The sequence below is a fragment of the Equus przewalskii genome, chromosome 14 (assembly GCF_037783145.1).
Source record: "Equus przewalskii isolate Varuska chromosome 14, EquPr2, whole genome shotgun sequence".
NCBI lineage: Eukaryota > Metazoa > Chordata > Mammalia > Perissodactyla > Equidae > Equus > Equus przewalskii.
This window is the reverse complement of record NC_091844.1, coordinates 53,494,940-53,508,004: the sequence shown is the minus strand read 5'-3', so window position 1 is coordinate 53,508,004 and position 13,065 is coordinate 53,494,940. Positions and strand designations below refer to the sequence as shown.

Sequence of the window (13,065 nt, the reverse complement as noted above, 5' to 3'; positions counted from 1 at the left end):
ATGAACATGGAGATCAAGGGGAAAAATCCAGAGTTGCCATGGTCTTTGTGACACATTGCCTAAACCTGGTCTGTGTTTTTAGAGCCACTTACTCCTAGGTCCCTGCCTGAATCTAACCTCGGTGTGTCCTAGTCACTGAAAACCATCACCACTGAAATCTGTTCCATGGTTTGGATGTAACAGAGCCAGTGGTTTGTTTTTGGAGGGTGGTCTCACAGCACGCTCGGTGGGCAGAGGGCCTGGGTCTAAGAGACTGGGCTCCAATGACAGGAAGCACTGGGAGTGATTCATCTCCACCAGATGATTCCGCAGACCAGCAGTGTAGAAATTGCCCTTAAACACATGGCCCTGTCATATGTGAATCCTGGCCCATTGCATGCTGATGACTTGGCTTTAGGTTGGATAACACCAACCACAATATCTTTTTTTTTTCCAGTGAGACACTTAAATAGAAGGAAGCAATTTCTCTTTCTTAGTGTTAAGTAAACATGTGTAATTAACCTTGTACTTAGCTGCATTAGTATCATTAGACTTGAAAACCCAGTTTAATCTGGATTCTGCTCTCTTCTCAATGTCAGCCTGTTTCTGGACCAGTACAGAGCTAGCCTTGTTGACGCAATAAAGAGATTACTCCAGCCCAGGGTAAGTATGTTTCTATTTTCTCCTGCATGCTGGCTTCAGAATAATTAGTCTGTGCACAAAGATGAGGAGAGTAATGGAATGGCAGGATTAATGTCATGTAATACTTTAATACTTATTATGTCCAACTTCAATTGGGTCTTCTGATCTATCAGATTCTTTCCTAATCATAACTAGGAAACTTCTTACCCTTGGCCTTCTGATAAGGAACACAGTGGGTAGTAAAATAAATGAAACCGCTTCAAAGATAGTGTGAGATTATTTTTATCAAAGAATTTCTTGAGTCTTTTCCTTTGATAACAATATCTTCATATTAAAGTAGAAGTATGATATTGAAAGTTTTCTGTTGACTTCTGTCATTTTAAATCCCTTCAATGGTAACCTTTGTCATAGGGTATTTATTTATTGCAAAAGAATATTTTTTTCTTTTTATTTCTGTTTATATTAAAGAAAAAGGACTTCAGATGAATCTGTATATTAAAAGTTCTTTGCTTTAAAAGGAAGCCATTATTTACATATTATAAACATTAGGTCACAATGAAGCCAAGCATGGCATAAAAAATTGTGCACATTTTTACATTTATATATCCATTTATGCCTGTGAGTAAATTACAGAGTTTGTATCCACTCTTATTTTGTTGGTCTGTTATACTAAGCTAGGAGGTCCTACAGCCTAAACGGAGAGTTAATATACATCTATTTAAAGTAAGAGAACGAGTTTAAAGCTCATGCATTTAAAAAAAAATCTTCTAAGTATGTAAGACTCTTGCTGTGCCATAGGAATTTAAAATAGGTTAACAATGTTAATGCAGTCTAAGACAGGAACTCACATTTATCTGAGAAAGGACCACTGTGTGTGTGTGTGTGTGTGTGTATTTTCTAAAGTTTTGTTTCTAAAGTCTTTTTCAAAGGAAGGTTCGCTCTGGTGTTCTGACCTCAGTGAGACTCATAGACTAACACCTTTCAATCTTTCTTTTATATCTTTTTCACACTGAAAGTTCCCAGAGCAATTTGATAATCATCCTTTGCCATACACTGTTACTTTTTATTTTGTTATCTCTTTATAGCTCAGAAACTTTAAATAGGTCTCTCAGAGGAGTAACCCCAGCTTTGCAAGTGGTAATCAATTAAGTTAAATTGGCTTCTCAGGTCCCCCTGTGAGGTGGTTAGTAGGTGTTGAGGCAAGGAAAGAGCTGCTCCAAGCTGCTGATGGCTGCCCCTGTGGCTGAGTGAGCAGCCCAAGTTGAGGGCAGAAGAAGGAATTTGGGGCCTCTTCATCTCCCCTGTTAGCCTTGGGTGATTCTTGTGAGCATTTGCAAGATCAGGATTTTCAGAGAGGGCCCTGAGATTCTTGGATGTAAAGGCCTCTATGAAAATGTATCATACATAAATACAATGCTTTCCAGGACTCCTGGATCTCACACTGCACAAACAGTACTCCACTCATCACCAACACCCCTTCAAAGCCTATTTGTGGCAAATACTCCATTTTGCAGCAGATTTGCATGATTTACCTAGGATCTATTGTAAATCATTCGCATGATTTACAATAGAAAACTGCCCGAGCTGTGAATAGACCTAAATGCAGATTGCGCTGGAATCCTAGCAGCTCTCCTGTGCCCTCCATTAGACACTGAACCAAGCTCCCCCCTTGTCTGAAGTGGGGCTCCACACAGCGGCCCCCGCTGAGCAAGGGCAGCAGCCCTAGTACTGACAGCTGATACTTGCCCTTAGCTCAGAGAGGGACGAAGCAGAGCCCTGGAGTAGGTGGTACTTAGTCACGCTATGTGAGGAGCAGGGAGGCCAAATCACAGGGGCCCACACCAAACTGCAGCGGGAGAAATAGGCTAGGTGATGCACAAGGCTGCCAGGTGTTCTAGCCTAAGGTGTAAGGGGCCCGCCATAAGAGGGGAAATCCAAGTTGTGGAGGGCACTGGGACATCCCGAAATTCCCACCCAGGAAGCTCATCCCCATCGGGAGGTCGGGGCACTTGCACTCTGGTGCCTCCCCCAGGGGGCCTGTAAAGGGTCACGTGGACTTGGCCATGAACAGCAGTAGTTCCATATCTGTGCCAGTGGGCTGGAAGGGTTCCCAGAGCTTGAGGGTAACCAGAGGAAAAACTGAACTCTTGTCCTTCTTAGCTCTCAGGGCTGCCTATTCTGCTTCTGAAGGACCTCCGCCTGCAGAGTGCATGTGTTGTAGAAGACTACGAAGACTACACTTGGATTGTGGAAGTCACAATCCAAGACTAAGATACGTTAAAGGTTTATTCCATTACAATTAGAACTGCTTTTGATGTGCTCTTTGGCCCAGACAACTCCTCCATGGTTTTGTGGCCCAGAGGCTGAAGGTGCCACAGAGACCCACAAAGGAACAACTTAGGGGGGCCACCTTGGTGGATCCTTGGAGTTCTTGGTAATTCAAGGCTCAGCAAGTTCAATGGGAGACACAGCAAGCTCTCAGGGTGCTCAGCAAAAATTACACGTCAGCCAAATGCTTTAAATTCATAGCAGGCCCCCATTTTCTGAAGGTAAAGTATAGTGAGTGGAAAGAGTCAAAAATATCTGCATACAAAACTCAAGTCTGCTCCCGCTAACTCTCTAGCCTCTCTGAGCCTGAGTTTCCTCATCTGTGAAAAGGCAAGAATGAGTACCACCTTGTGGGCTGGTGTGGAAACTCTACATATGTAAACGCCTAGCACTGTGCCTGGCACACAGGAGGAGCTCCAGAATGAGAGCTCATTCTTTTTTATTGCTGTATTAGCTTGTCAAGGTTAATACACATGAGACACTTGTCCAAAGGGATGCTGGCCTGGCTGAGGGGAGGCCTGAACTCCAGGCTCAGTTTAGCACCGACAATCTCTGGAACTGCCTCTCTCACTCTGTTTTCCCCAACAAGGGAAAGGGAGGGAGTTCACCTAAGCTCCAGAGGGCTCCATCAGCTTTAAAGTCCGAAGTCCTCCTTGCAGAGAGAAGGTATACTTGGGCCCTGGAGGTCGAAAGCTTAGGGTCAAATCTGGGCTTTACTATTTACTAGATTCGTCTCTCGAAGCCTCAGTTTCTTATCTGTAAAATGGGGAGTGAACAAGCCCATGCACTGGAAAACTGTAGCACACAATTGTCTCTGAATATACGAGCTCTTGTTATCTTGAAGAAGAACCAGAGAGATTTTCTGGCTGTGGTAAGCACAGAATATGGGAGCTCTTCCCAAGCATTTTCCTCAGAGAAATGCTGGTGCGAGGGGAATACACCATTTTCTTGACCCGAACTTTGACAACTTCTACACACAACTGGGCATGCTGCGTCTCCCCTGCACTCGTGTCCTGCATACCTGCCACAGGACCTGCATTGGTCTCTGGAGGATTGTCTCCCTGGATGAAGATGACACTTTTTACTGCAGACAGCCCCCACTGAGGAGGGGAGAGATTACTACAAGATGGCAGGAATGAAATAATTGCCACATGAAGGTTCAAGTGTCAAGCTGTGGGAAGAAATGGATTCTGCCATTTTGGGGACTGTGGTTTCTTGATTACTAGCTAGGGTAAATCAGCTGTCTGGGGTCAGAGAATCCAGAAGCAAAGGAAATAGATGGGGGGGACGGGTTTCCCTGCTCTTCAGTTTTTATAATGGGATCATGAATGAGGGGGGACAGGCCCCTGGAGGAAGCTTAGCTACCAGGCTTGGCTCAGGCGTGATGCCAGATCCCAGGGCTGAGCTTAGATCCTCAGCTAAACAGGGACCTGTGCCCGGAAAGTCATTACAGGAAGCTCCAAATTTCAGCAGGAAATGTTTGTCACCTGCCCCAAATGGAAACTTTTCTCAACTTGCTGGTTTAGAGAAACTATGAAGACATTTGACTCCTGCCAGAGTACTACAAGGGACTCTCTAGCAAACTTAACATATGAAAAAAAATAAGTAGTACAAAGAAATGAAATCAGCGAATTTTACTCATTCCAAGAAGCGATGTTTCCCCCTACCACCTTTTTCCCTCAGGTGAGTAGCTTCCTGTTGCTGATGATTGATAGGGGACCCCTGTCATCGTGTTCTTTACAGAACATCAGCAATGTCTGAAATAGAGGACCCAAATGTAGTTTAAAATACAGCCACAGCAGCCTGCAAGTTGAACTTTAGTCCAGAAATGACAACCAACAAACGGTAGCCACTAATATTCCTCTGAAACGGCTTTGGGTACAGGGAGAGGAGGCAAGCCAGCTGGACAGTGTGAATTTACTCAGGACCACGAGGAGATTGACGGAGATGCAATATTGACGGCTCTCCAGCTTGTTATTGCTGCTGACCGATTGCCAAGAATTCAAAAATATCCCTGTGGAATTCATTTAACCGTCTTCAGAAACTGGCCCTAACTGACCGCCAAATTCCCAGAGTCTCACCTTTATCCAGTGATGCTATAAATGTAAACCATGGACTAATGTTTTAGAAGCGATTTCTTTTTACTGACAGATTTCCTCATCTTTTTTTTTTTAATCTAACATCTCTGCACACATCTGTACAGACCTCCGTTTTTGCTTATCTCAGGGAACTGCCTCTTGAGTGCGGGCTCAGTGCAAGGAACAGAGGTGGTGCTGAAGGACCCTTGGGTTCTCGTTTGCTTGCTGGGACAGAGGTCAGAAGCTGTGTTCAGCTATACCTGGCTCACCTGGCTGTAGGGATAGAGTCCCCAGATGATTTTAAGACACTTAGAGCAGGGCCTACCCCTAGACGTTCTTTTCGAAAGTCCACGCAGGTGCTTATTCAGCATGTGCAGTGCTGAGTCCCTTCCCCCAAGGCATTTATAATCTGGTTGCGGAGATGTAACACACTCAGGCGGAACTACAGTGGACAGTGCAAAGTGGCTTCCCACAGCCCAGCAGCTGATCATATATAGCCTGGTGCTGTTTTTGTTTTGTGACTCTTTCTACTCTTCACCTTCAACAGAAGGTGAGATATTTAAGGGTTTGAATTCTGTCTTCATTGAACAAACGTGTTGAGCAACTACTCTCTGCCTGGCACTGTGCTGGGGAATGTGGGGTGGGAGTATAATATGAATAACGAGCACAGTGGGACTCTTACAGTTTAGCAGGGCAGATTAATGCTTGAGCTACTAGGAATTACACTGCAGTATGGCGGGTACTAGGAATACAGCACAAAGAGTGACTAACTGCCTGAGGAAGGTTTCTCTAGGAATACCAGGGCAGCGGTATTTGATTTTGGTCTTAAATAGTAAGAAGGGCATTCTAAGCCTCAGAGGGCGCATTCCTGGTGAGGGGAACAGTGCTCACACGTGTAGAGTATGAACAAGCATGTGGTGTTTGGGGATCAAGAGGAAGTTTGCTCTGGCTAGAGTGTAAGAGCGTCTGAGTGGTTTGTGAGTTAGGGTTGGGAAGGGGCAGGAGATGAGGTTAAAGAGTTAGCTTCAGGTACTATTTTATGAAAGGCTGAGAACACTATGATGAAGAGACTGGACTTTGTTGTATGGATAATAGTCATTGAAAACTTTTGAGTAGTGGTGTGGTCAGATGTGGGTTCTAGAAAGGTCACTTTGGCCACAGCATAAAGGCTGGATTGGAGTAAGAGAGAGCTTGAAAGCAAGCAGCAAGGCTCCTCAGGGTCCAACGTGGACCAACTTCTACCTGGAATTACCCAGTTAGGATCTAGTGAAGATCTGAAGATGGAGAAGAGGGACCTCAATGGATATTCACTGAGGGATTCATTCAACAAACCTTTATCAACTGCCTAACCTAAGGATAGAGTAAGGTACAACATAATCCTTCCCTGAAGGAGCTCATAGTCTAGCATGAGAAACAATCAAGTTACCCGATGCAGTTACCGGGCAGCAAAAGCATCACAGGGACAGTGTGTCTAATCTGGGTGCTGAAGGATGAGTAAGAGTTCACCAGGCAGACAAAGAACTGGAGGTAAGAGAAGCATTCCACCCAAAGGGAATGTTTGCCTGTTTGAAGACACATGGGGTCCATAAAAGAAGAACTCAGGGGACCACAACGAATTTGGCCTGACTAGAGCCCAAGGTGGCTAAGAGGGAGTGTTAGGAGACTAGGCTGCAGAGATAGGCATGGGTCAGGTCATGCTGGGCTTTGCCTACCATCCCAAAAAGTGGGACCCATGTCAGTGGTTTTCAATCTTGTTTAAATGGCAGAACCCTCTGGTCAAAACATTTTTAGCCAGTACCCCAGTTATAAAACAGATAAAAGTGAAGCAGCTTTAGTTAAATTGGATGTGAGAAGATTAACACTTCCTCTCTCTTGGTCTTCCTTTTACCCCTCCAAGTCACCCTTGAAGCAATTCTTAAACACAGTTTAAGAACCATGTGCAGCAGAGGACAGTGATGTGGGTGGGGGATGTGGCATTGAAGAGTTTTAAAAGGCAATGCCATGCATGATTCCCGGGTGTCTAGCTTCATTTTGAAGGTGAAGGGTATGGAAGTGCTTGGTACCAGAAGGTACTCAGTGTGAGTGTGATGTGTGTGTGTGTGTGTGTGTGTGTGTGTCTATGTGTGTATGTGTGTGTCAGAGAAAGAGAGAGAGATGGGTAGTGCCCTAGGAGGGGTAGGGGTTTTGGGACCAAGTATACTGAGCCCCCTTTTAGATAGAATGGGCTAAAGGTACTTTCAGAACATCCCCATGGAGAGATCTGGTAGGCACCTGAAAATATGAGTATGGGCCCTGGGCAATGGTGAATGGTGAACTCCCAATTATATGCTTGGGAGTTTGATGAATAAGTGATTGTTGAAGTCATGGACTTCAGTACAATTACCTAGAACTGTACAGAACACAAAAAAGTAGGCAGAGCCTTGGGGACCATGGACAGTTAAGGGGCAGGTGGAGAAGAGAAGCCAGGAAAGGGAGCTCAGAGACAGAAAGGTGGAGGGGAGGAAGCAGGCGAAGCCAGCATCTCAGAAACCAGGTAAAGAAAAAAATAAACATAAGCTTAAACATGTAACCAGTATTTAATAGTTGGTTGCCTGGAAATGAAAAAGGAATAAAGGCATTTCGTTGGCATAGCATATTCCTTTTAAAATAAATCTGAAGCATACTTATTTTTTCCAGAAGTACACACCCTTTAATATAGGAGTATAGATTAGTCTAGCAAAATAACAACAACTGAGCTCACAATGTAAACAATATCATTGTTGTTGAGTGGAACTACTTCTCTCTCTTCTCCAGGGATAAATGAATTTTCTCAAATTTCTGCTCATCAGTCAAAATTTTACATTCAATTGAGTGTTCATTCTGAGTTTAAAATGATTCTGTGACTATAAATGCTTAGAAAGTTGTGCTTTGGTAAATTGAAAATAATTTTTCTAAAGTGATGGGCTAATTTGAAATCTATATTCTTTTTCTTGTTTTGATGTTTGCAGCCTAAAATGTAAGGCGTATTCCTCTGATTGTACGACAAAGTGTCCTGCTCCACGGGCATAAGGGGGCCTCTAAAACCATTCATTGTGGGGCATCTGCCGGCACTCAGTAGGGCTCAGTGGATGCTGATCGAATGAATGGATGATGTCCTATTGTCTCTCCTAAATATTAATCCACATCTCAAAGGTGTCTGTGTTCAATAAAATGAAAAAGAAGACATTTTAAAACTCATAGCTGAGTAGAGATTAAAACTCCTGCTCTCTCTTTCTCTTGCTTGTGGGTACAGTATTGTGCACGGATTGCTGCCCTCTGAAATCTCACTGTAGCCGCTGACTCTGTAAAAGCTTCTGGGAGAAAATCTTTTCTAAAGAATAAGCAATAGGATGTGGCATTCGAATTCCCAAAGACTTGTATTTTTCAGATTATTCAACATCTGAATTTAGTTTATTCTCTCAACAAATATTGATTGAGTGTCTACTATGTGCGAAGCACTGAGAAAATGCAATGAATAAAACAGTAGAAGATCCTGTTGTTATGGAGCGTACATTCCAGCCAGAAGAGATGGGCAGTAAAAACAAGGATATGATGAGTGTCAGTGGAGATGAGTGTGAAGAACAAAACTGAAGCAGGGAGAGGGGTGGAGAGTGATGGGGGAGGGGCTGCTGTTTTAGATAGAGTGGTTGGGGAAGGACAGGTAAACTGAGGCCTCAAGAAAGAAAGAGCTTTCTGGACAGAGAGTGCTGCACATGCTCAGTTGCAGTCCCCTTATGGCTCACCCCAACCAACAAGGGGGTGGGGTGTGGGAAGCATGTGCTTTGTGGATGCAAACCTCAGCCCAGCCAAGAAACCTGTAGCTCCGTAAACATTATGATATATAGCTTAGATAACAGCTGGTAAAAATCAACTCTGCAACTGTAACTGTAAGACGATTTTTGCAGATGACTTTAAAATAAAACAACTTCCATTATTCAAAAATCCAGAATGGCAACCAGCTCTTAGAAATGACTAGAGTGACCTACTAGAATTCCCTCTTTTTTTTTAATGGAGACTTTTGCTCCCCTGCTGAGACCATGTGTTATATCCAGTTTCACATCAAAATGAATTTTTGCTGCTAAGTTTGAAAACCGCCTAAAAATAGCAATTAATATTGGAAAAGCTGACAGAACTCTAAGTGTAGTGGCATGATTGGTGCTGCTATAATGATATGCCTGAGTGTGACATGTCCATGTAAACACAGTAGGAAAACACACTTGATGTCCAGGACAGTGTATCAGTGTATTTTCTTGCAAGTAAATGAGGGAAGGGGGAGAGGGAATTGAAAGAAGTTTTATAGCACTGTTAGGTGGTATAGATGTTTCTAGTCTTACACCTATATAACCTTGTTTTTCAAATTATTTTCTATCATCACTTCATTTGATCCTCACACCTTGCTGGGGGTAAAAAGGCAGGGCAGGATGGGATGGAGGGATGAGAGAACTCAGTGGGTCAGCGAGGATGACTGGAGTTTCTTAGCAGCAAAATGAGGAGATTGGACTATGTCATCTCCAAGGTCCCAACAGCTCTATGACTTCTTTTCTGATTTTCCTGAGGTGACACAGCTGTTTAATGGTGGAGACTCTCTTTAAGCCTGGAACCCTTTCTGCTACACAGTTCCTCCTTATAGTCTTCAAACCCTTCACTGCATGTTTAATCACCTGTAAAAGTCTACCGTACAAGGTTGTTGCAAAAATTGTTGAGGGGATTAAAAGCAAGGTTTGTGAAGCACCTAGCACAGTGGCCGCTATTATTATTATTTTAATCACTATTACTAATAAGGAGGTAATGTAGTGTAGTGGAAAGAGCATCAGCATTGGAGTCAGGTAAGTTTCCAATCATTTACCAGTGGTGTCATCTCATCCAATTATTCAACCTTTCTGAGCATCCTGTAAAATGGAGCTGATAAAACCTACATTGTTGGGTAGTTTGAAAACTAAATGAGACAACGTATATACAGCACCTGTCCCAGTGTCTGACACGTACCAGAGGCTCACTAAATAGTTGGCAGGTATGAATGATAAACCACCTTTCATAAGAAAGTGTGATATATTTTCATGGTTTCCTCAAAACCTGAAGTTACATTACATTTCATAGAGGTGGAGTGTGACCTTGAAATTAGCAGAAGCATACAGTCATCTTTTAAACAAATAAAAAGAAGATACTAAAGTTAGCTATTCTATGGACATCTAAGAGGGAGAGGAAAAATCCACATGACCAGTAGTTAGCAAATGGTTGTTGTGGAGTTTCATGTCAGATGGTCTTCTAAAATCTTGTATATATTTCATTCAAGTCCACCCATTCTCCCCACTGCAACAATCTCATAAGGTTGTACAGTTTATTTAGAAAAGCCCGTTTACTCTCATTACACCAGTTTCTTTGAAAAGCAGTCACTTGAGTACTGTGAGGAGCTGTTTTGCTGTAATGATGACCATTATGAAGGATTCAATGAAGTTGGAAACCAAGATCCTACAGCCTTGTCTCCGACAGCATGGTCCTGGAAAAGGCTGGCAGCAGGACTGGAATGTGAATATTCTCCAGTAGGGATTGTGGTTACTTGTCTCTATGGAGGATTTCTTGGCGTTGAATTTTCAGGGCACAATAAACTAACATTTATACACAACTGCTGCCACATGCTCTGGAGCTGTGTTGCAGATGTGTTGGCAGCTGCTAAGGAGTCGCAAGGTGGGTGGCGCTGCCCTGGACCAGTTACTCTAAAATCTAGTTGATGGTTTAAACGACTAGACCCAAGAGAATTGTCTGTTGTACAGAATACCAACATTGAGTCACATTTGGTTTATTACATGCTTTGTTTGAAAAGGATAAAACATAGCAACTGGCCATTTGAATATGAAATATATATATATTTTCTTATTTGATGTACATCTATCACTGAAATTACTCTCACTCCTGTGTGGACATCTCAAGAACAATTGTGTTTTCTACCTGAGAGCAGTATATTAAAAGCTTTGAGCGATGTCTGTTACGTTTGGTTGCCTTCCAGTTTTTAAATGTGTGAATTTCCTTTTTAATGTTCTAGGGGAAAGCAATGGTATTCGCCCCACGCCGAGGGAATACTTTAAACCAGTTTTGCAATCTAGCTGAAAAAGCTGATTTCTCTATCCAAAGACATGAAAATTATGATGAACACATTTCAAACTTCCACTCCAAGGTTAGTTTTCTGCTTGTGTTAGATAACACTTTAATCCGCATTGCATTTTGAAGAGATCATGGTCTTTTTGGCAGGTAACCTAAATATTTGATTAAAGTCCCCCGTAGGTGTACTGCTTCTGAACAGCTATTTGTATCTGATTATTTTGTGTGGTAAAGCCATCTTTCATCTTTGCATGTCTAGAAGGATTTTACAGAAACCATTTCTGTTTACTCCTTTCTCTGAAACAAACTAATCTTTTCATTCATAATAGACTAATTTGTAGGATGCAGGGGAGGTGGCATAGAATGAATGATAAACAAGCATTTATATTTTAATGAAAAACCTTCGGCTTTTAAGTAGGTTAAATGTTTAGCTGCACTGAAATAAATAGAAGGTGGATGTCTAATTGTATCATGTTGGACTGTAAGTCTTTATCTCTGCTTGCTTTATGGCTGGGTCAGTTGGCAGTTTGAGACTGTTAAATCTCATACAGAATTTCACAGTTGTGGGGTTATATGTCAGATCGAGGCGCTACAAGATTTAGGTCAAAAGCACTTATCTGAGAGTGATTTCTAAGCTTGCTTACATAAAGCAATGTTATCAGCCTTTTTATTATTTATAGGTATAGAGCAATATAGGACACTGAGAGGCAAGCGTTCCACTGAAAACTTTTTAGGAATCTCACGTTTGCTAATACGTGTCACAGTTACTAATAGAACATGTATTACTTCTGTAATTTTGTGCTTTACAGAAATCTCCCTTCTCTGAGCTAGTCTGACCTTGGCAAGAGACTCTGACTTGTCACGATTGTGCAAGTTGTGCCTGCAGAAAAGTAAAGGCCTGACCTTAATTTTCTCCTGGGAAAATGTGAACAGCATTCGTTATTACCCAGGACTATGATATAATGTAGAAGTGTGTTGACTTTTGGGAAATTATATGTAAAGTGCATCTGATCTTTCAAGCAAGAGAAAGGAAATCATCGCTTTCTGGAATTTAGTTCACTTCTTTGGGTCTCTAGGGCTCCATTTAGCCGCTGGAAAAAAAATGATGCTTGGTGAACGGAAAGGGTTAAATGACTCCCTCTCACCAGTGGAATCAGGCCCTTTGCTTACAATCGGAAAATAAAAACAGAATGGCATGTTATTGAAATCTTACCTGCCGCTCTAGAATGATGTTTTCCCTTTTTCAACCCCTCCCCAGAAGGAAAGGAATGGCTCTGAGGGCTTCACCTGGTTGGGGAAGGGTCTCTCCAGGCCCCTAGGGTCCTCCACTCAAAGGGATAAAAACAGCCTTCTCTCGTGGCTGGGGTAGGGCTACAGGGATCAGCTGACGGCTGCTTCAGGGTCATGTCACTCACTTTCTCCCTAGAACAACAAATGCTTTTAGTTTCTCGGCCACAGCTGAGGAGAGCAAAGGCAGGGGCTTCTCCAGCAGCAGAGATGTGCGGCATTGTGCCTATACCGTCCGTCTCCTCCCCTCAAGATCTGAGGAAGTGTGTTGGGGACATGCAAGGCATTCGAGTCCTCCGTGGCCACCGCTGCTTTGTCTGGAACTTTAGATGGTCAGCACCTACTGGACAGCAACTTCCTCTTTTTATTTCCAATGTTGTACACTACCCTGCTAAGCATAGCATCTTCCATAAATTACTAAATGTGCCTCTTACTTTTATATTGTGCACCATATCCATAAATAATCATGGACTGGTTGATTGGTGCCACAAAAGTAAATTTCCATGAATAACTAAGTGGCCTTAGTTTTTCTCTCTTCCTAATTGCTTAAAAGTTAAATTCCCCCCCTTGCTGACATTGGACTGAGAAACAGTTCCCCTCCTCTTTTGGTTGCTGTTGTGAGGAGTGAGTTGCATTT

The 13,065-nt window shown here is 42.8% G+C and overlaps 1 protein-coding gene across 5 annotated transcripts in view; it reads left to right on the top strand.

The window, feature by feature from the left end:
- Positions 1 to 13,065, top strand: part of CAMKMT (calmodulin-lysine N-methyltransferase) — a 371,890-nt gene that overhangs the window by 354,474 nt on the left and 4,351 nt on the right. For 4 of the 5 annotated variants that reach the window (XM_070572774.1, XM_070572778.1, XM_070572777.1 and 1 more), the window contains 2 exons: positions 579 to 642; positions 11,086 to 11,217. In XM_070572774.1, coding sequence (XP_070428875.1) covers positions 579 to 642; positions 11,086 to 11,217 — 196 coding nt within the window. Of the gene's footprint in view, positions 1 to 578; positions 643 to 11,085; positions 11,218 to 11,950; positions 12,349 to 13,065 lie in introns of those variants that run through there. The other variant, XM_070572776.1, reaches the window with a different exon arrangement.